This window comes from Bos indicus, chromosome 15, assembly GCF_029378745.1.
Source record: "Bos indicus isolate NIAB-ARS_2022 breed Sahiwal x Tharparkar chromosome 15, NIAB-ARS_B.indTharparkar_mat_pri_1.0, whole genome shotgun sequence".
NCBI classification, from domain to species: Eukaryota; Metazoa; Chordata; class Mammalia; order Artiodactyla; family Bovidae; genus Bos; species Bos indicus.
Window position 1 is genome coordinate 32110804 of NC_091774.1, and position 20822 is coordinate 32131625.

General features: G+C 45.3%; 1 protein-coding gene across 1 annotated transcript in view; it reads left to right on the forward strand.

The window, feature by feature from the left end:
- The first annotated feature begins 347 nt into the window (after positions 1-347).
- Positions 348-20822, forward strand: part of TECTA (tectorin alpha) — an 84126-nt gene continuing 63651 nt past the window's right edge. The window contains exons 1-6 of the mRNA XM_070803557.1: positions 348-754; positions 3954-4087; positions 6744-7031; positions 11100-11237; positions 11585-11750; positions 17403-17815. Of these exons, the coding sequence (XP_070659658.1) occupies positions 691-754; positions 3954-4087; positions 6744-7031; positions 11100-11237; positions 11585-11750; positions 17403-17815 (1203 nt within the window). The 5' untranslated portion in view covers positions 348-690. The remainder of the gene's footprint in view (positions 755-3953; positions 4088-6743; positions 7032-11099; positions 11238-11584; positions 11751-17402; positions 17816-20822) is intronic.

Sequence of the window (20822 nt, forward strand, 5' to 3'; positions counted from 1 at the left end):
TGTCTGATTCTTTGCAACCCCATGGACTATAGCTCTCCAGGCGCCTCTGTCCATGGAATTTTCCAGGCAAGAATACTGGAGTGGGTTGCCATTTTCTCCTCCGGGGATCTTCCCAACCCAGGGGTCAAACCTGAGTCTGTGGCGTCTCTTGCATTGGCAGGTGGATCCTTTACCACTGAGCCACCCTTAGAGGAGGGGACAGCAAACTCTAAATCCTCCTACCTATAGGACCACCTGTACTTTAACTGACTTTTATTGGATCTTGAATGAAAGCTGTTGTGAAAATTCGATAGCCTGGTCTCACAGAGGATGGATGTCTGTTCTAGAGACTCACCGGGCATCTTTAGAGTGAGGTGCTGGTTTTCAGGGCTCTAGTAGCTGGAGCGGAGATGCCTTTCCTTGACTGGTTGTTTGCTCATTGATTCTATATAATTTCCTGACAATTTAAGTGATTCATTACACTTCCAAACTGCTTCTCATGGGGGAATCTAATTTGTCCACAAAGTACTGAACTTAAGAAGCCCCACCATCATCCAGGGCACTTCAGCCTGACTCAGAACTGCTGCTGCTGTTATGTGAATGCTCTATGACGGTTGTGATGTGTCTTGGGATTTGCCACCAAATGCACCTGGTGTTCTGTTTACTCTGGCAAGCTGGGGATTTTTTTCTTTTTCTTTTTAAAATTCCAGGATGAATTATTCATCATTACTTAGAATTTGGGTCTCTTTCATCTTCGCACTTGTATGGCACCAAGGTGAGTACTACAAAATTCCATAAAGCTCGTGATTAGCACTCTCTTGAATTTATAAAGAGACGCTTTTGTTGGAGCCATAATTGTCAGGGCAGGTGTACATGTGTCTACTGTTATAACAAGAAAAATGTAAATTAAATTCTGTTGTCAAGGGCAAAATATATTAACTTTGAATGATGTTCACTTACATCCCTACTTTTTCTTATTTTACTTGGAACACAATTGCTTATACCAGGTTGCCCCATGTAAATGGAGTTGGTCTTTAAGATAATGCAAATTATTTTCATTAAAAGTATACAGGCTTGGTGCATGTGCACCCTGTCCCAGATGACTGATTTCAATGAAGGCATTGAACTGGTGGCACAAACTTAAAAAAAAAAATACACTTATTTAAGCCAAAATCAGGAAGGTTCAATGACATTAATGTCAGTGACTTGAGTCTCAGTGACCATTTACAATGGCCAAAAATCTAAAACTGCAAGTGAAATAAGAAAATTATTCCCCTCCGTGATTTCTCTTTTTTCTCTATGTAGCATTGCCTGGGGTAGGTAAAAGATTGCATGGATTTCTTTCTACAGTTTTTGGATTTTAGACTAGAAACATAGGAAAGTTTATATTGATTTGAAACTTTCCTGGCTAAAATTCTAGAGCATCTGTCTTGGTTTTGTTTGTTTAGTTGAACAGACACATGATCACAAGTCTGAGGGAACAGGTGTATGAGGTGTGTGGAGCCCTACCATTTTCCTAGGGTTGGATAAATTTAAGCAGCTATATCGGGCAGGCCATGGTGTGAAACCCCACAATAATGAGTCCCTCTGCCCCTCACCTACTGCTGCACAAAGTATGTCTTATTTGTTGGGGGAAAAAATTCCTGGAAACATAGTTATGTTTACTGTAAATTCCCTGCTTAAGATCCTATGAATAAGGAGTTTTCTTTTATTAACCCTGATGCTATCAACAAGCCATGTTGTTAACAAGTCATATTTTTATAATGGTAATGACTTCTAAAGTGGAAATTACTATAGTTTAAACATACTCTCTTTTATCTTTTATTAAACACCTTTTTTTTTTTCATTCAACAAGTATTTGCTACGTACTTGCAATATTAGATATCCTGATTCTTTGTATTCTTATATGGAAATTTTTTAATTGTCCATTCTTTTCCTGTCCAAAATCATGAACTAATTAGGATCACTCATGAAGAAAGGACTCTTGCAAATTTGCATTGCCTTTGGAGCAGAGAGAGAAGTTAGAGACAGTCTCTCTGACCATAGTTTTCTGTCTCCTCCAAGAGGGGTGAGGAGTTTCCATTTCCTTGGCAGCTCGGCCAGCGCTGCCCTGAATACAAATTACTCTTTCCATTCAAATGATTACAATTCAGCGTGAATCAGGCCCTTATTTACACTTGGGCATCACTCCTAAAAAGTTTCCCATGAAGGATAAATCCATAGCAAGATTTGATTTATTATTATTATTAATTTGAGAAAGCTCATTACCCTTCAAATTTAATAAGTACCTATATAGAATACCATGATAAGGATCACAAAGAAATTTTTAAAAAATTCCTCCCTTCTAAGAATTTGGAGTTTGTTACGTCTATGTAATTATGACTGTTAGAAAAGAATCCTTTCTTGTCTACTGATCGTGACACTAAATAAAGCACGTGGGCTGAGAGCTCCTGTGATGAAATTAATTATAGCACCTCTGAAAGCTCCTTCCTTTGGCTAGCTTTGCAGCAACTTCTGCAGGCTGGCTTGTTCACTAAAGACCAGACTCCTTTTCCCCGTTTTCCTCTTATATTAATCCTTGGCAACAGAGGAGCTCTTCCTCCAGGCAGACCTCCTGGAATTCCCTTCTTCAGGAGGAGAGAAGCTGGCACCTGGCCCTGCTGAGTGGCTTTCTGGTCACTCTGTTTCTCTCTTCCATGAACTGCTATCTGCTCACTAAGACTCCCAGAGGAGCAGGGCAACCACTGGCCAATTGCTCGTTAGCCTATCGACTCTATCAACACAGAGCAGGGACTTTTCTAAGGAGGCCCCCCTCCACCCAACCTGAGGATGGGGTGTCAGCCTCTGGACTGTGGCCATCAGGTACCTCATGAACTGTCAGCAGAAGCCCCAAATGGATGCACTGCTGTCCCTGGAAACTAACACACAGTTTTAGAACATGGAAGAAAAGATGATGTCCTATTGCTCTATTTTCACCCAAGAAGAGAAGGGACACAGGCAGAGAAAAAGTATCAGTGGAATGTAATTAATTAATGTAATGTAATCCTGAATGTAGATTAGTTCACACAAGCCACTGGACCTGATCATTGGTAATGAAGACCCTAGAGAAGCTAATTTCTATTAGCTGGGCCACCTTTTGCAAGAGTTTGGATGAGAAACTTGAGAAATAAGCCAAGTTGCCAAGAGAGGTGGTGACAGGGTTGCAGGAGGTGAGGTGTATGTGTCTGTGTGGTGACTCTCACCTTTGACCAGGGTGATAAGTCAGATCCCCCAGCCTCCTCTCCAAAGAGCTCACAGAGGCCCAACCTTCTGTGCCCCAGAGTATCCCGTGTCTGGCTTTGTAAACAGGAGCCGGGCAGGGAGCCTTCTCACGGGGCTGGAGCTCAATCAAGGTCATTCACGGGCCACTTACTACAAACCCTCTCCTCCCACCCTTGTCCCAGATCCAACTATTGTCTGTTTCCTCTGGGATCTGCTATCTTCTCCTATTGTGCAGTAGGAAGAAGGGGACTCCTTTCAGGAAAAGCCTTGATAGTAGAATTCTTGAGCTAGGAGGGAATTTCAGAGCCACCGGCCACATTCTCTGTATGCTGCCTTCTGATCAAGGATCAAGCCAGCTAAGCCCCGCCAGACCCAGAGGCCCCTCTCAGTGCTCTGAGAGCTCTGGGCAGGGTCAATTTCACAACCTTCCAGCCAATGGTGCCCATTGCTGTCTCCTAAATGTATGAAAATATAGAATGAAGCAGGAAGTGATTTCTCTTAAGGAGAAACATCATCACTTCCATGCTCCTCTTTCCGGAGGCAGAAGATCATGCACTGTGTCCAGCTGAGGTTTAGGATAAATAAAAAGCCCACCTGATGTGTGTGCCATTTGTAACTTACTGGAAGAAGCTGGATCTAGTGGGTGGGAAGGAAGCAGCTTGCCTAATGGAGGGGGGATCTGCTGTCTACCTAACCACCCTCTCTCTTGACAGTTCAGCCCAGGGAACTCATGTATCCATTTTGGCAGAATGACACCAAAACCCCTAAAGTGGACGATGGAAGCTCATCTGAGATTAAGCTAGCCATTCCCGTCTTCTTCTTCGGTGTTCCTTACCGTACTGTCTATGTAAGTGAGAAATGACTTAGCTGTGGCTCTACCGCCCTCCCCACCTTGTTTGTCATTAAGCAAAAGTATTTTAAATACCTTTTTCCAGGGCTCTGGGAATGGAGGATTTATTGGCAGCCCAGATGACGAGTTCTGAGATTTCATGAGCTGATAGGTTTTATGATTAAGGAAGTCAAAGGTATATTTAATGGCTAATGTTCATAGTAGAGGAGTATACAGGGCAATAAATTGCTTTTGTGGGTGATTAAACACCGAAGAGAAGCAGAGGCCCCAATGCCAGGAACATTATTTCTGCCACTAGACAAGATAAAAAGATACTGTGAACCACCAATAGGAGTAATCTCATTTTTCTTTCCCTTCTGGGGGTGTGAAGAGTTTAGGCGTCTGCTCGTTTAGGTATCTGCTCATCTTAGACTTCCTACCAATTTTGAGCAGAGTTCAAGCAGAGAAGAGGGGTAATCAACTATTATTTACACGTTGTTTGCAGAATCGGCCACCCTCAAAGGGTCTGAGATCCGCCATAGGGTCTCATTGTCAAAGCTGCGTGAAGAAATGATCATTTGCTGTCAGAGCTCTCCTGGGCCCGTGTTCTCAGATTATTTTTTATTTTTTACCATTGGAATTGCTGCTAGTGAGGCTACTGCACATTGACGAAAAGGTTCAGAGCAATCAAACCTGTCTTCATCTTTGGCCTTAAAGAATTGAATGAAGAAAATGAAGATTATATTACATTCCAATTTTTCCTATGTTATGCCCTGGAGGAAGAAATCAAACTCTGAACACCTCTATCTCTGGTCATCTCTGTGTCTGGGACCTCTGTCTTCTCTGCTTTTTATTGATAGCTCAGAGCTGAGTCCCACCAGAAAACAGTTTCCTCTTCCATTACATCACTAGAGCTGCTTGAACTTGCAGCTCTAGCACCACCTGGGCACTTGCTAGAAATGTCACTTATCAGGCCCCACCCCAGACCTATGGAATCTGGGAGGTGGGCAGCAATCTGTGTTTTAACTAGCCCTCCAGGGGATTCTGATGCCCGCAAAAGTTTGAGAACCACTGCCTTTAACTATAGAAGATAATCACAACACATCTGAGTCATCATAAACTTCCTCTGCTAGTTTGTGTGTTTTAATTACACCATTATTTCCTAGAAAACTCATTGCTCTGGCATCTTGGAATGCCTTTTATGCTCTACTTACTGTATAGCCTCCTCGGTCTGTAACAGGTGATGGCAAGTTTCTGAATATATTGACCTGATTTTGGAGATGAGAGTATTCTCAGGGCTCCCATTCTGGAAGCCTTGGTCTCCTAGACCACTAGCCAAAACACGTGTATTTAGTTAAGCTCCTCTTTCTCCTTCACTGTATTGGGTGACATGGATTCTGAAAAATTCTTGCTTTTGAAGAAGGAGGGTCCTTAATTTGGGGCAGACTTATTTGAGGGCAAATTGTTCCCTGAGTTTCCAGAGTCATACAGTCTTGCTCAAGATTCTGGTTTGTTCACTGATTGCAGGCAGTAGACTCTCAATGTCTTTGTAGTTAGGTCTCCAGCTTCCTTTTCAAACCACACACCCTTGCTTCCAAAATAGGGTGACGTACCCGTGGCTCAGATACTGATAACTAACCTCTGGGATCTGGATCACCATTAATGTCCACAATATTTCTAATTAATATGAACCTAACAATAGAATATTTCTGTATTGAGGAATTGGAAGGATTCCCATTACTGACATTCCTGCTGTTGAAACTGTACAAGCCCTAGAGTTAAATGAGCTTCATGGACCAACTTATTGAGCTGCAGACACAGCAGAGGAAAATTTTTTACAGATCCTGTTTATGAGTATGCATATTGGCTTGTTACTTGCATAAGGTTGAGTAATTTAGTAAGCTTAGTAAGCCATTTACAAATCATGAAGAAATCATTGTAAGATAGTCATTTACATATTCAATGTAAAGCTTTCATGTCTCCATTTTGTGCAGAGATTACACAAAGAAGTCCCCAGACTACAAGAGCTATAATGGAATTGGGCTCATCTGTAGATTATTACTTTGTCCCTTTTCTGGGTACAGAGTGGTTGTGACATCAATAGAATTCCTTTAAATGTCTCAGAGTGGGATGTGGTTCATCTGAGATCTGAGTTTGATGATGGAGTATTTGATCTATCTTTTACTGGCACTCCTCTCTCGTCATATAATAGGAATCAAGGTCTAATACAGAGTTCCTTAATTTTTTATTTTAACTTTTTGTTTCCACATTGGTTTTTTTCTGTCTATTTTGCATCTGTAACTCCAGACCTTCTTTATTGTCCACATAAGCCACTGCCTAACTCAACACATACACACACACACACACACACACACACATAATCCAGTAGCGTTTGATAAGAATAAACAAAGACAGGATAGAGAACATGAAAATGAGGCTGATTATTTAAGAAATGAAGCTGACTACAAATTGAAAGTGAAAGGAAACTGATGAGTTTGTCTGGAAGCAAACGAACCTCCTAGTTGAGCAATGGAAGCTGCTGTCTGGAGGTTCTAATTCAGTGGTTTAAAAGTTGTTTCCATTCATATGATTAGGTGAACGTCTGTTTTGGTTTATGACTCTGAAAGTGTCACAGTCTTGGATCCACTGTGCAAAACCTCTCCTGTCTTTGTAGGTCAATAACAACGGAGTTGTTTCCTTCAACGTGCTCGTGAGCCAGTTCACACCTGAATCTTTTCCCCTGACGGACGGGAGGGCCTTCATTGCTCCCTTTTGGGCAGATGTGCACAATGGGATTCGAGGCGAGATCTATTACAGAGAGACCATGGACCCTGTCATCTTGAAAAGAGCCACCAAGGACATCAGGAAGTACTTCAAAGACATGGCAACCTTCTCTGCCTCTTGGGTTTTCATTGTGACCTGGGAGGAAGTCACATTTTACGGAGGGAGCAGCACCACGCCTGTAATCATTCATATTTTCCATTTTCCACTTCATATCCTGACATCTAATTCTTATCCATCTTAACTACTCTGAAGGAGCCTAATTGTTAGAGCTGAAGAACGTCAGTTTCCTTGAGTTAACTGAGGAGTCTTGCCAACTCACTTTTTAGGAAACAGAGGGAGCTATCACACCTAACCAGTCTGGTCAGCTGTAATATTTCAGAAGCTGTGTCATCTCTGTCACGAATCATCACAAATGTCTAAAAAGAACCCCTCCTCACTTTCCTTGTAGTGGGTAGCATTTCTGTTTTGCAGGAGAGTGATTGAGGCACTGACACCCCTGATGATTAGGGAACAATCAGGAAACCAAAGGTCCCTTTCTCTTACCAGAGGCACAAAAGCCTTTCTCCATCAGCTAATTTCCTTTTTTTACCCTTTTTTCACAAAACCTGGTAGGAAAAGGAAAATAGGGTGTCAGTTTTGGGCCAAATGATCTGGCTTATTTTATTATGTTATGACCTTTTTTTTAAAAAAAAAATTGTGACTGGGGCTAGAATTATTCATCTTTGATGCTAATTGGAGTGGGCAGTTAAAGCGTTTTCATGAATAAAGTTTCAACATCTGCTCAGAAATCCCAAGTGAGCAATCAAATAAAAGTCAAATCAGAAAGATTATCACTGGCATTATTATAGAGATAATCAACTTTCTATATAAAAGGACAGAACAGAGTTTTCAGGAAAGCTTGCCATTTGTTTGGGTGACTTTGGCAATGGAGATCTTTGAAGTAGCAGATGGGTCTTCGATGTATAATTTCCAGTAAGCAAAGACACTCAAAAATCTGCCCTTCGCTTTCTTAGGATTGTTTCCAATTCCATCTGTTTTCCAATTTCCTTGGCGATGAGTCAGTTGTTTAAGGGTGGAACAGAAACTACTGAGTTGAGAGAGAGAGAGAGAGGTGAAAAAGTGCTGTGTTTGCAGTTCGTAGCTGCCAGGCAGTGAGCACCCTGTCTCTTTGCACCTCCTGACTGGAGCATCGAGATGCACTGTATCACTAAGATGTCCTGGGCCACAGAAAGAAACAAGTTTAAACAAGGGATGCGTTGGCTAGAAATAACCTCTAAAGAAGCATACATTTCCCTCTGTCATGTTATGGATTGCTAACAACTTCTCAGGTGATGTTTTATGTCCTCAAGTCTCATACCTTACAGTGTTAGAAGCAGGATGCCAGCGATCAATAAATTTTAGTGTCAGTGAGAGAAAAAAATGCCCATCAAATGCTGACCACCTTTTTTAAAAAAAAAAAAACAACTTCCATTGGCAGTAAAAACGGCAAGATAATTTAGATACTTTCTGGTCTGTACTCTGGAGTAAATTTCTAGACTAGGTGAGGACTCTTTCCATGAGGATGAATAAGGTAACATCTAAGTGCTTTGAGCTCCTGGGAGAGAAAGATGATAAAAATCCTCCAGAGCTGCAGGAGTGTCTATCCATCCTTGTCTTTGAAATCTGCCCCCTCTCCTGTTTACCCTTATCCCAGGCCTCCACTTCTTTAGAATAACACATATCAATAGGCCAATTAAACATAGGGCATGAGAGATCTTTTAGAAGTCCAATAGAAAGTCAAGGGGATAGAGACCTGTTTACTTTAAGAAAGGAAAACCGATATTTATTGAGGCTGATCATGAACCCTGGGCTGTATTAGGCTATGTCTGCAAATCATTTAGCCCTGTCTCTGCAAATCATTGACCCGTGGAAGCTCGCCTTCCACTTTAAAGGTGAGGGAACAGGCCCAGAGAGGTTAAGTAACTTCCCCAAGGGTCAAAAAAAGGGATTTGAACCTTATACGAGGCAGAGCAGGATGCAAACCAAGTCTCCTATCTCTGAATCCTAACCTCTTTCCTCTGTTGCCCCCGCTATGTAGCATTAAAAGTCCTCTGAAGTATCATAGGGGCTTCCCTGGTGACTCAGTGGTAAAGCATATGCCTGCCAATGCAGGAGATGCAGGTTCAATCCCTAGGTCAGGAAGATCCCCTGGAGGAGGAAATGTCAACCCACTCCAGTATTCTTGCCTGGAAAATCCCACGGACAGAGGAGCCTGGCAGGCTACAGTCCATGGGGTCACAAAGAGTCGGACATAACTGAAGCGACTTAGCGCGAGCACGAAATAGCACAAAAGGGCTTTTCAAGAATTGAAAACATGGTTTTACAAAAACAAATCCAGAGGAGTCTTAAACTCAGGTTGTAGAATGACCTATGTGTGTGTGTTGGCGGGAGGGGTACGTGTGAGAGTAAGTGAGAAGTTGCCTGAGGGTGAGCCAGCTTCTGGAACGTTCTTAAGGATGATTAGTTGGTGATGAGCTGACTTCTGGGGTCAGACATGCGTTGCTTTCAAGACCTGCTTGGATCAAAGATATTTCCAAATTCATTTCAGAAGGAATTCACATCCTGAAGGAGCATCCTGGTCTGAAGGAGGGTTTAGCTTCGGTCCTTGCATGACCTTGATTTTATGCCTGTCTCTTGAACCTGACCCCGCAGCGGCCATGAGGCTGACTGCTGGTCCCCCCTGTGCCCCACTTTGCTCTTTTGTTGTGCGAGGCCAGAGAAGGAGGCATATACCTGTGCGGCTCTATCGTAAGCGCCATCGGCCGTGGCAAGCGCAGAGCTCAAGGAGAAAGTTCTTGGTTACAAAAAGGGCTTTTCTTTACTTGCACCTCTTCTCCTTCCCTGGGACTGTCCAGGATAGGAGATTTGGGGCTTCCAAGATCCTCTAGCCCAGTTTGATTACACAGGATAAGGATGTGGGTGTTCCTCTGCGTCTGACAGAATGTTAACCAGGATGGTATCAGGCAGCTGGGAAAATGCTGGGTTTGAACGGGAAAGGTCAAAGCAGTCTCTCCTTTTAACTCTAGTTTTACTTGAATTTCCTGAAAACACACATCAAGGGGTAGGGATTAGCAAAGGAAAAGAGTAAAGGACAAAGTTTGCTACAGCTTCTTTCTGGAAACTGTTCGCAGGGCTGGTTTGAATTTGTATAACATCTCTGTCCTTAAAAGTTGAAAATTAAGGTATTGTGTAATGACGGTGCACTCGGAGATCAGACTGGGAGCTCTGTCCAGTCCATTTTCTGTTGTTGGATCATTGTGGCATGTCCAGCAATTTGTTTCCTTTAGCCCTCAGTTTTCCTTCTTTAAAAAAAAATTGTTTTGGCTGCACTGGGTCTTCATTGCAGCATGCACAGGCTCAGTAATTGTAGCTGCAGGGCTTAGTTTCAATGCGACATGTGGGATCTTAGTTCCTCAACTGGGGGCTGAACCCGGGTACCCTGCCTTGGAAGGTGGATTCTTAGCTACTGGACCACAAGGGAAGTCCCAGCCCTCAGTTTTCTTAGCTTCTGAGATGTGAATGGGCCAAAAAACTGCCCATCTTAACATTGGTTGAGGTACAGATGAGAGGGGAGCATGGAGAGAATTTTGCAGATATAAAGTGATGCATGAATGTTCCATTAGAGGAGCAATTTCTCCCCACAATGTGCTTTTTAAAAAGCACTTTCCAAGCTTCACCTAAGAGAGGGGAAGACATCTCACCAAGGTTAGCCGTGTTTTCTAGGAAGCCAGAGAGCACGGCCCACGCCACCACTGGAGTGACACCGACGGGCATTTGTGTGCCCTGTTCCCCCTCCCCCACTCCACCCCACAGTTCTGGGAACAGGTGCTCACAGCCCTCTCCCCGACCTGACGGCTTCCTATAGTTTATTCTCATGCTGCCATCTATAGGTACTCAGGATTATCACACCCTGAGCCAGCCTCTGACTTTCCCTTCTGGTACCATTCAGAGATGTTAAGAGGGGCGCTGAGTCAGCCTCTAGGTAATTCTCAGGCAATTTCTCTTCTGGATGCACAACCCCACATAACTTGCTTTTCCCACTGGAGGCGAGAACATATTCGGAGAGAAGGCAGAGCAAGAGGTGGCCTGGGAGCAGCTCTGGGCAGCTTGGCGGGGGTGGCAGAGGGCAGGGTAAAGGAAGCTACTGGGGAGATGATGGGGAATGCGAGTCATGAGACCCCCGCACCCACCCATTCTCATCCTGTAGGTGAATACCTTCCAGGCCGTCCTGGTATCTGATGGCTCCTACACATTCACGCTCTTCAATTATTACGAGATCAACTGGACCACTGGGACCGCGAGTGGTGGTGATCCCCTGACGGGCCTTGGGGGAGTGATGGCGCAGGTAGGTGGTACTCTGGGTCATTCTCCTGTGTGTTTCTGAAGCCCTGCACTCTCTGCCTACACTCTCAGCATCCCCAGGGGGATCTTGCTTTGAACTGGAGAAGCACATCTGGTCCAGCAGGTGGACTGAGGGACTAGTCTCGCCTACCTTGCTATCTTGATCCAGGTGTGGCATGAACTAGTGGGCCTTTGTCACCTGGAATGGTGGCCCCGGGGGCTCTGGGAAAAGTTAAAAGTTTGTCTCTTGATTTCAGGTTGTGCTGGGCTCTGAGAACAAGACATTGGACAAGTAAACCAAAAGGGGATGGTGTGTATGCTCAAAAGTCTGCTCTTTCTTCTGTGCTCTAGGCGGGATTTAATGGTGGAAACCTCACCAATTTCTTCAGCCTGCCGGGGTCAAGAACCCCTGATATTGTCAACATCCAAGAGACAACAAACGTCAATGTGCCAGGTCGCTGGGCATTTAAAGTTGACGGGAAGGAAATTGACCCAGCCAATGGCTGCACCTCCAGAGGTAAAGGCATTTCCTCTTCTCTGAGGCAGAGCAGGGTTTGTTTAGTTTAGACTGACAGGCAGGCTTTTAAGCCACGGGGGCAGACTCATTGCTGATGCCTTACTCTTGACACCGCTCGGCTGGATAATGGAGATCAAGGTAATTTTAGTATGCACATTCATCACTCCAGGAGCTGAAGCCTGCACTAGCCATACTGCGATTTCTGAAGTCTTTGCCTGGGGTGTGAACACAGCTCCCCATCGGGAACTACTGCAAAGTTTATGAGGCTCTTGAAGGATTTCTCAGCCAGAGGGACAGAAGGGAGCCCTCCTGTTTAACATTATTTTTGTTGTTGTTGTTGCCATTTCCCCCTTTAAATTTTCCTTCTCATCTTTACTCCTGCTCTGCCATATGCACTTTGTAGATCCACGGGAGTGGGCGAGCTTGAAGCCTCGCCAAGTCTCTACGAGAGTAAATCAGTGCTTCCTAGTATGATTAGAAACAAAGGGGAAAAAAATGTCATTGTCTTTAGGGTAGCTTCTCCTAAAAGCCTCAAAGCAGTGGCAAAACATTCAGGATTTTAGGGAGAATCAAAGCTGGCTTTACATCTGTGTGAACAAGCTATAAATGAACCTCGGTGGGTTTCCTTTACCTTGGCATCCGAAGTTTGGAGCCTTCTCTGAAATATCAAAACCTCTTTGGATGTGCAAAACAGCCCAGGACTCTCATAGGAATGTCCTGGTTTATAGATTTCTGCTTCTTACATGTCTAAAAGTATTCAGAAAACAGGATTTCTGTTCATATTTCTGCTTCTAGAAATGGAGGCTATAGCAACCAGAATTAGTAAGTCAGCCATCCATCTCTCTACCCATCCACTTACCCACTCACCTATCCACCCAACTATCCATCCATCCATTCAGCCATCCAACCACTACATCTTTCCAAATGAGACGCTAGCCATTCTCTTAGGTGCTGAAGATGAAGTTGCTCTGGACTCCTCTGACCCTACAGTAGAGAAGACAGCTGTGGGATCGGTGATGAAACAGTGCAAAACCTATCACAAGAGATGCGGGTGCAGGGTACTGTGTAAACACAGATGATCCAGGGAAATGCATCCAGATGCATAAGAAAGTTACAGTTTGGGATGGAGCTTTCAGGAGGTCTCTTTCTGTCCTTCCATTGAAAGCATGGTCTGGGGACCTGTATGTCTCTGCAGCCCTGGGAGCTTCAATTTGTGTAATAATCAGAAGAGCTATAGCCACCTTCCCTGGTAGCTCAGCTGGTAAAGAATCCTCCTGCAATGCAGGAGTCAGTCAGTCAGTTCAGTCGCTCAGTAGTGTCCGACTCTTTGTGACCCCATGAATCACATCATGCCAGGCCTCCCAGTCCATCACCAACTCCCGGAGTTTACTCAAACTCATGTCCATCAAGTTGGTGATGCCATCCACCCATCTCATCCTCTGTCGTCCCCTTCTCCTCCTGCCCCCAATCCCTCCCAGCATCAGAGTCTTTTCCAATGAGTTAACAATTCACATGAGGTGGCCAAAGTATTGGAGTTTCAGCTTCAGCATCAGTCCTTCCAATGAACACCCAGGACTGATCTCCTTTAGGATGGACTGGTTGGACCTCCTTACAGTCCAAGGGACTCTCAGAGTCTTCTCCAACACCACAGTTCAAAAGCACCAATTCTTTGGTGCTCAGCTTTCTTCACAGTCCAACTCTCACATCCATACATGACCACAGGAAAAACCACAGCCTTGACTAGATGGACCTTTGTTGGCAAAGTAATGTCTCTGCTTTTTAATATGCTACCTAGACTGGTCATAACTTTCCTTCCAAGGAGTAAGCATCTTTTAATTTCATGGCTGCAGTCACCATCTGCAGTGATTTTGGAGCCCCAAAAAATAAAGTCTGACACTGTTTCCACTGTTTCTCCATCTATTTCCCAAGAAACCCCAGTTCAATTCCTGGGTTGGGAAGATCCACTGGAGAAGGCATAGGCTACCCACTCCAGTGTTCTTGGGCTTCCCTGTAGCTCTGATGACAAAGAATCCTCCTGCGATGCGGGAGACCTTGGTTCGATCCCTGGGTTGGTAGGTTCCCCTGGAGAAGGGAACAGCTACCCACTCCAGGATTCTGGCCTGGAGAATCCAGGGACTGTGTCGTCCATGGGGTCGCAAAGTGTCAGACACGACTGAGTGACCTGCACTTGCGCTTTCATTTTCACGTGGCCTGAAACGCCCACACCCTCTGCCCGCCTCCCCTACACTGCAGTCACACTTCTCAAACCTCTGCCTTTGCTCTGAGGGAAGGTCGTTGGTGAAAGTGGCCTGCCTGGGCATCCTTGCCTCTGTGGACGCCGTCAAGTCCTCCACGTTCTGAATAGCAAATAATGCTTAGAGCTAAGCCAGTATTAAACTGGACAGAAAAGAACCTAACTCCAAAGCCCACCAGGATTTCAAAGACTGCGCTGTCCTCCCTTACACAGTGTAAACACAGCTTCATCTGAGGCCTGAGAAAGACACCAAACCACTGCCCCATTCTCTCTCTCTCGCCTTTGTGGCCTGGGCTGGGGACCTACCCAATGCCGCTCCCGTTTGTCCAAGTGTCATAGAGATGACTGGCTGTGGCCATGCTACCTAAGGGCCTGGTGGCAGCCTCTCCTCGGGTCCCGGGAGTGAAATGCTGTGATAATGGAAAACTACAGACTCACAGAGCTGTGGGGTTGGCCAGATGCCAGCCATGCACAAAGTCCTCACTTTGACTTCATTCTTTCTCCCACTGAGTGATGGCTGTGGGTTTCATCTACAGGACAAATCCAATCTCCTTATACAGACTGCTGTGCATTTTAATGTGCCACTGGACATATATCAATCTAATGAGATGGGGATTTGGCCTGGGTGATAACAGGGGAAGTGTTGCATAGAGCGGGTTTATTATATCATCATTTTGCAAACAAAATTATCTCAGAGAGTCTACCTTTTGGGCCAAACCTCCTCTATTCAAAGGCATTTACCCCTCATTTATTGGAAGGCTGAGAAAGCAGAAACTGGAAATTATGCCGAGTGGAGGCTGTTAACAATATATGCAGCCTGGGTTAGTGCCAAAGAGCACTGAGGTTGGAAGGGCCTGTTTTCAAGGCTGATGCATATGACCTACTGGGAATGTGAATACGTCTATTATGTCATTCAGGGGCCCTGTTCCCAACAGGTATGAAACAGAACTGCCCGCTGAGACCTAATTGTTCCTGTTGGGCAGATACTGAAAGGACTGTCACCAGGGCAGGCCTGCCCTCTGCCTCGGCTCACCTGGCAGCCTTGTGCTCTGCATTAGGTATTCGGGGTTTTTTTTAATAAATTAATTAATTTATTTATTTATTTTGGACAGAGCCAGGTCTCAGTTGCAGAATGTGGGATCTTTCATTGTAGTTTACGACCTTCTGTCTAGTTGAGCTGCAGAGGCTCAGTTGCTCTGTGGCATGTGGGATCTTCATTCACCAACCAGGGGTTGAACCCATATCCCCCTGCATTTGAAGATGGATTCTTAACCACTGACCCACCAGTGAAGTCCCTAGGTATTCAGTTTTATAAAAATTTGAAAAACCTTTTCCAACTACAGTTTCAAGCTATAGTTATTCCTGACGTATGATCTTGTTTACACTTAACATTGCATCTTTGATATTTTCCTTTTCAGACATTCTCAGTGTACAGATGTTTCTACCTTATCAAGCTGGGCCAGTGTTTTCTAGTGTCTCTGTTCCCCAGGAGGCAGAGATGAGAACATAGTCTTGTCCACTTTCTGCAGGGTGGAGGACTGAGACAGGAGGAAGTTAGGGCGGCGGCCTTGGCCGTGGATGGCAGACTTGTGGCCACTGCTTGGTTCTCTTGACTCTGACCCCTGACCAAGGACTGGATCACAACCCCCAGCCCAGCTCCCATGTCCACTGAAGGTTGCTATGAAGAACTCGCAGATTTCAAGGGTTTTGGTGGGGGGAAATCATTCATTTAGGGAAACAGTTTTAAAGACTAAGCACCTTCCAAATAAAGAGAAGTAAGTATTTTAAAAATTAGCACTTCCCAGTTGTGTCAGGATGGGAAGTATATGGAAACTCTCAGTACTTTGCACTCAATTTTTCTGTGAACTTAAAACTGCTCTAAAAATAAAGTTTATTAATTTTTTTAAAAAACTAGAAAAAAACTTAGCACATTGCTTAGAACCATTCCCCTCCCCACCTCATTCTCCTCCTGACCCAGATTTTGTCAAGAAATTCTGTCCAGTGGATAAAGAGTGAGGAGGGCTAGACTTACACAGGGCCTGGGGTGGGCCAGGAAGATCTTCTAGAGAAGGAAATGGCAACCCACTCCAGTCTTGGAAATCCCATGGACAGAGGAGCCTGGTGGGCTGTGGTCCATGGGTTGTGAAGAGAGGTACATGACCGAGTATGGAGCAAAAAGCAGAGGTAACTCATGTAGGTGTAAGTCCTGCTTGAGTAGTGTCTGCAGGATTTGTGAGCCCACAATGGTGCCAAGTCAGAGATCAGCCTTTTCCAACATCTTCTCAGGGAGCCTGGGATTTAATTTTGTGGGTCTGACTCCTGATTCTTTTCTGGCACCTACTTGTTACCGAAAGGTATGTATATGTGTGTCTGGCTGCTCACTGCTCAAAAGCCAATAGACAGGCCAGGTGGGTAGAAAGAAAAGTTTGCTTTATTTCAGATGCCAGCAACTGGGGGGAGGGGGGAGGATGGTAGACATCTGTCCAAAGACTGATACCCCCCTCCTCCCTGCTGCCGACAAGCAGGGGGTGAGAGCTCTTAATGACAGAGTCGGTCGTGGGCCGGGGGAGGGGGTCAGTTCTTGGAACTGTCACAACTCATGTCCTGGTACAATCTGGTCATCATATAGTTAACTTTTCCACCTGCTGTTTTAGTATCTATAAGAAAACTCACAGGATATGACTCAGAATATTATCTATAACCCTTGAGAAAGAACTAAAGGTCTTTGATTATGCTTAATGACTACATTATTATTACTTAGTCTCCTTTGACTGTTTTCCTTTGTTTCCACATTTCTCACTTCTCTGATTAAACTCATTGTTTGACTGCAGTTTTCTACAGACAAAAGGCAGGCAGGAGACATGGTAGACTGGGGGCAAGGATGATAGGGTTCTGCTCCATTTCATACTGAGCCCCAACAACTGCTTGTTGAGTGAGCGGATGAGTGAATGAAAGAACACATTGGCAAATGAACCAACAGTGTTGCCGAGTTACCTGAGGGGGCTTCTTTCTGAATACCCTTCCTCTTGATGTCAAAAGGAAGGCGAGGGCAGCTGTGTGTCCTGGCCTTTCCCGTGGAGCAAAGCAACGTGTCTTTCCTTGAACGGGAGTGAGCTCACCAGCGGCGGAGACAGTGTTGCCAAGAGCTTAGGCTGGATTCACACACATTTGGCTTGGAATCCCAGCTTCGCCATTGAGTTGCTAAGCGACTGAGATGAATCGTCTAACTACTCTTCAGCCTCAGTTTCCTCACTTGACAACAGAAGGCAGCACTTCGTATCTAACAGGGGTTTCTGTTGTGGGTTAAATGGTATGAGGCAAGTAAAGCTTTTAGCCCGATGCCCGGCACAGAAGGTAAATGCTCAATAAATGTTAGCTCTGCTGTCCTTCCTCCCCAGGACAGTTCCTTCGGCGAGGGGAGGTGTTCTGGGATGACCTGAACTGCACCATCAAGTGCCGCTGTCTGGATTTCAACAACGAGATCTACTGCCAGGATGCCTCCTGCAGCCCCTACGAGCTGTGCGAACCCAAAGGCAGATTCTTCTACTGCAGCCCGGTGGAGACCAGCACGTGTGTGGTGTTCGGGGAGCCGCACTACCACACGTTTGATGGCTTCCTCTTCCACTTTCAAGGCTCTTGTGCCTACCTATTGGCCCGACAGTGTTTGCAGACTTCCAGTCTCCCCTTCTTCAGCGTGGAGGCCAAGAATGAGCACCGGGGGGGCTCAGCCGTCTCCTGGGTGAAGGAGCTCTCGGTGGAGGTGAATGGTTACAAGATTCTCATCCCCAAAGGAAGCTATGGAAAAGTCAAGGTGAGACCCTCTCCATCCTCCATGGGGTGATGGGGAAGCTGGAGATGCTTCATCCTGGGGAAGACCTTCCCAGATCTACTAGTTCTGCTGTTTGCTGTTGGTACCAAAGACTTGCATGGCTCTTCCTGCCTTGCAAATGCCTTGTAAAATTGTCCATGAGGCTAAAGTCTGTTTGTGCAAGAGCTAAGCTTTCTCTTTGACACATCTATCTGCTGGGTATCTTAATGTACATTTAGGTTCTTAGTTCCCTCATACACACACACACACACACACGCACACACACACACACACACGCACATGTACACCCAACCTCAGAAGTAACTGGGAACAGAGGTAAATTTAGTTTCTCATAGACCTAGCTTGAAACAGTGGTAGCCACATGGCCATGCCCTGGAGTCAATGTAAACACAAAATACAAACCCATAATTCACTACAGTCTTTGATTAATAATCCTCACCCCACCCACTCATTCTGTTTGCCAAAGAGCTGTGGCTTCATTCTCAGAGAAACCCCTAAATTGATTGATGTGTCCATAAGCACTGTCTGTCCAGGCAGCTAGAGTGGGCTGGGTGACTTCTTTAGTGAAACCTGGATGGAAAGTTACAGTAATTGCCCGAATGCTCCTTTAACACAACCCCCCCCCCAACCCCCGACTCCTGCTTGTAATGTGAGAGAACACGGATCTCTATGATTTGGTTTGGTTCGGTTTGGTTCGTTTAACCTATGCAAATGATTCTCGTCCCCGTCCACCTGGATATCAGGATAGGGCACTGACAAAAGAGAGAGAAAAAAAGCCACTAGCAATTACTCAATTTGTGGAGGCCCCAGTTTTCATGATATTAATGAAGACCCTGTGGCAGCCGTGCATTTATTCAAGCAGTAATAACCAGGACCACAAGGGGCTGATTGCTGCAACCCCATGGAGTCCTTAATCCCCAAGCACGAGGTCATCACAGAGATTACAAACCAGAACAGATGCCAACACAGGGAGGTCTTTCTTTTTATTTTAAAATACGTTTTGTAGTTTTAATTGGTGCAGTGTGGCCAACGAAAGGCAGGACCGAGGAACCAATTTCACTTTTTCTGGCTCTGCCCTTCCTAGGTCTGTGCAGCGTATCAGTGTCATAATTAGAAAAGTGGGCTATTACTGTGGTTGAAATGCCAATTTGCTTGTTATTTGGTTAGTCTCCCTAGAGACAGGTCTGTAAATCAAATCAAAGGTAAGAATTCAGCTGCGGAAGTTTGGAATTTTTCCCTTTTAAATTTCTCTTGTGCTGTCGAGCAGGACATTTGTCCTTGCGGATAGATGCTAACATTTCCAGCTAGAAAAATGCTCACTAGCTCTCCCCTACCCCCTTGTCTTGTGGGGATCATGTGTACAATATCTGTAGTTGAAAAAGAAAGCTTCATGCTTTATTCCTATTTTCCATTTTGATTAAAAATTCTTTTCCCCTCACAGTCAGACTCTTTTTTTTTAAGAAGGAAAGGGGCACCGCCAGTGCTTTCGGGCCCAGCAGCTCTGCTAATTTTGCGTGGCTGTCTTCCATCGTCCGAGCGGAGGGCACGGATTCCTCAATTTTCTGTAGCGACAGGGAGGTGTGGATGTGAATGTAAATGTTTCAGAAAGAAAAGGTTATGTGATTCCAACTGCAAGTGAACAATGGCTCCCTTTTCCTTTTGCCAAATGGCTTCCAAGTGTCTCTGAATACACCTGCTCTGCCGGGGGAGGGCGGCTCCGTGGATGGCAGAGCCCCCACCCAGGGTGACGTGGGGACAGGCGAGGAGGGGTTGTGAGGCAAGAAGGAGCCTGATTTGCCTGCGAGGCAGCTGACTTCCAGGCATGCCAGGCCGGCAAACAGATCTTAGGAACGGATCGCCTTTCTCCGTATGCTGGGGTTAGGAACTGGGTTCTGAATATGCATTTTCCCCCTTGGAAATGTTCTTAAGTGACAAAATAAACAATTTAGGATTGTATATGTTAATAGGGGGGAAAAAACACAAAAAAAACCCAGCTGCTGTTGCTGCTGCTGCTAAGTTGCTTCAGTTGTGTCCGACTGTGAGACCCAATAGACGGCTGCCCACCAGGCTTCTCCGTCCCTGGGATTCTCCAAGCAAGAACACTGGAGTGGGTTGCCATTTCCTTCTCCAATGCATGAAAGTGAAAAGTGAAAGTGAAGTCACTTAGTCGTGTCCAACTCTTAGCGACCCCATGGACTGCAGCCTACCAGGCCCCTCTGTCCATGGGATTTTCCAGGCAAGAGTACTGGAGTGGGAAAAGCCCAGCTAGCACCCATATATAGAAAATGTCTCCTTCTAGCTAATACTTATCAGTTTTCATCTTTTTCCCTCGGATAAAACTGTGTAGTTTAGGGTGCATCAGGGAAAAGAGGGCCAATGCCAAATAGCTCAAAGAGATCAGACTCTGAGGTCAGATCTACTCAAGCCCTGTGCCACCACGCCAGTTGAGAGGCCTCTTTGAACCTATGTCCATCTATAAAATGGGGTCATTGTGTTGTGTCTGGAAGGGAGGGCTCTTGGCTATAGTTTGGACTTGACTCCCTCTATTTAGCCCCAGACAGAAGCAGCAGGGAACGGTGGAAAGTGGGAGGGTCCTGTCACCCACAAATTATGCAAGCCTCGAACCTCAGTTTCTCCATCTGCAAAGCGGGGAGATTATAAAGACCTTATTAGATTTTTCTGAGGATGAAACAGGACAGCCACATGTGTGACAGCTGGTACAGAGCCTGGCAAACAGTAGGCACTCAATATACACTTGTTCCCATGCTGCCATTCCCACCAAAATTTTTTCTTATTCTAAGACCTGTCCTATGACGCTACTTCTCACTCCTCTTCTGGGAGAAATATCGTTCTGGGGGAGGGTTGCCTGGAACACAGGGAGAGGAGGAGACACAAACAGGGAGACTCATCAACATCGGCTCATCGGAAGCTGAGGACTGGGACACCAGGAATGAAATAAGAAGCCATGTGATAGTAAGAGTCCCCAGAG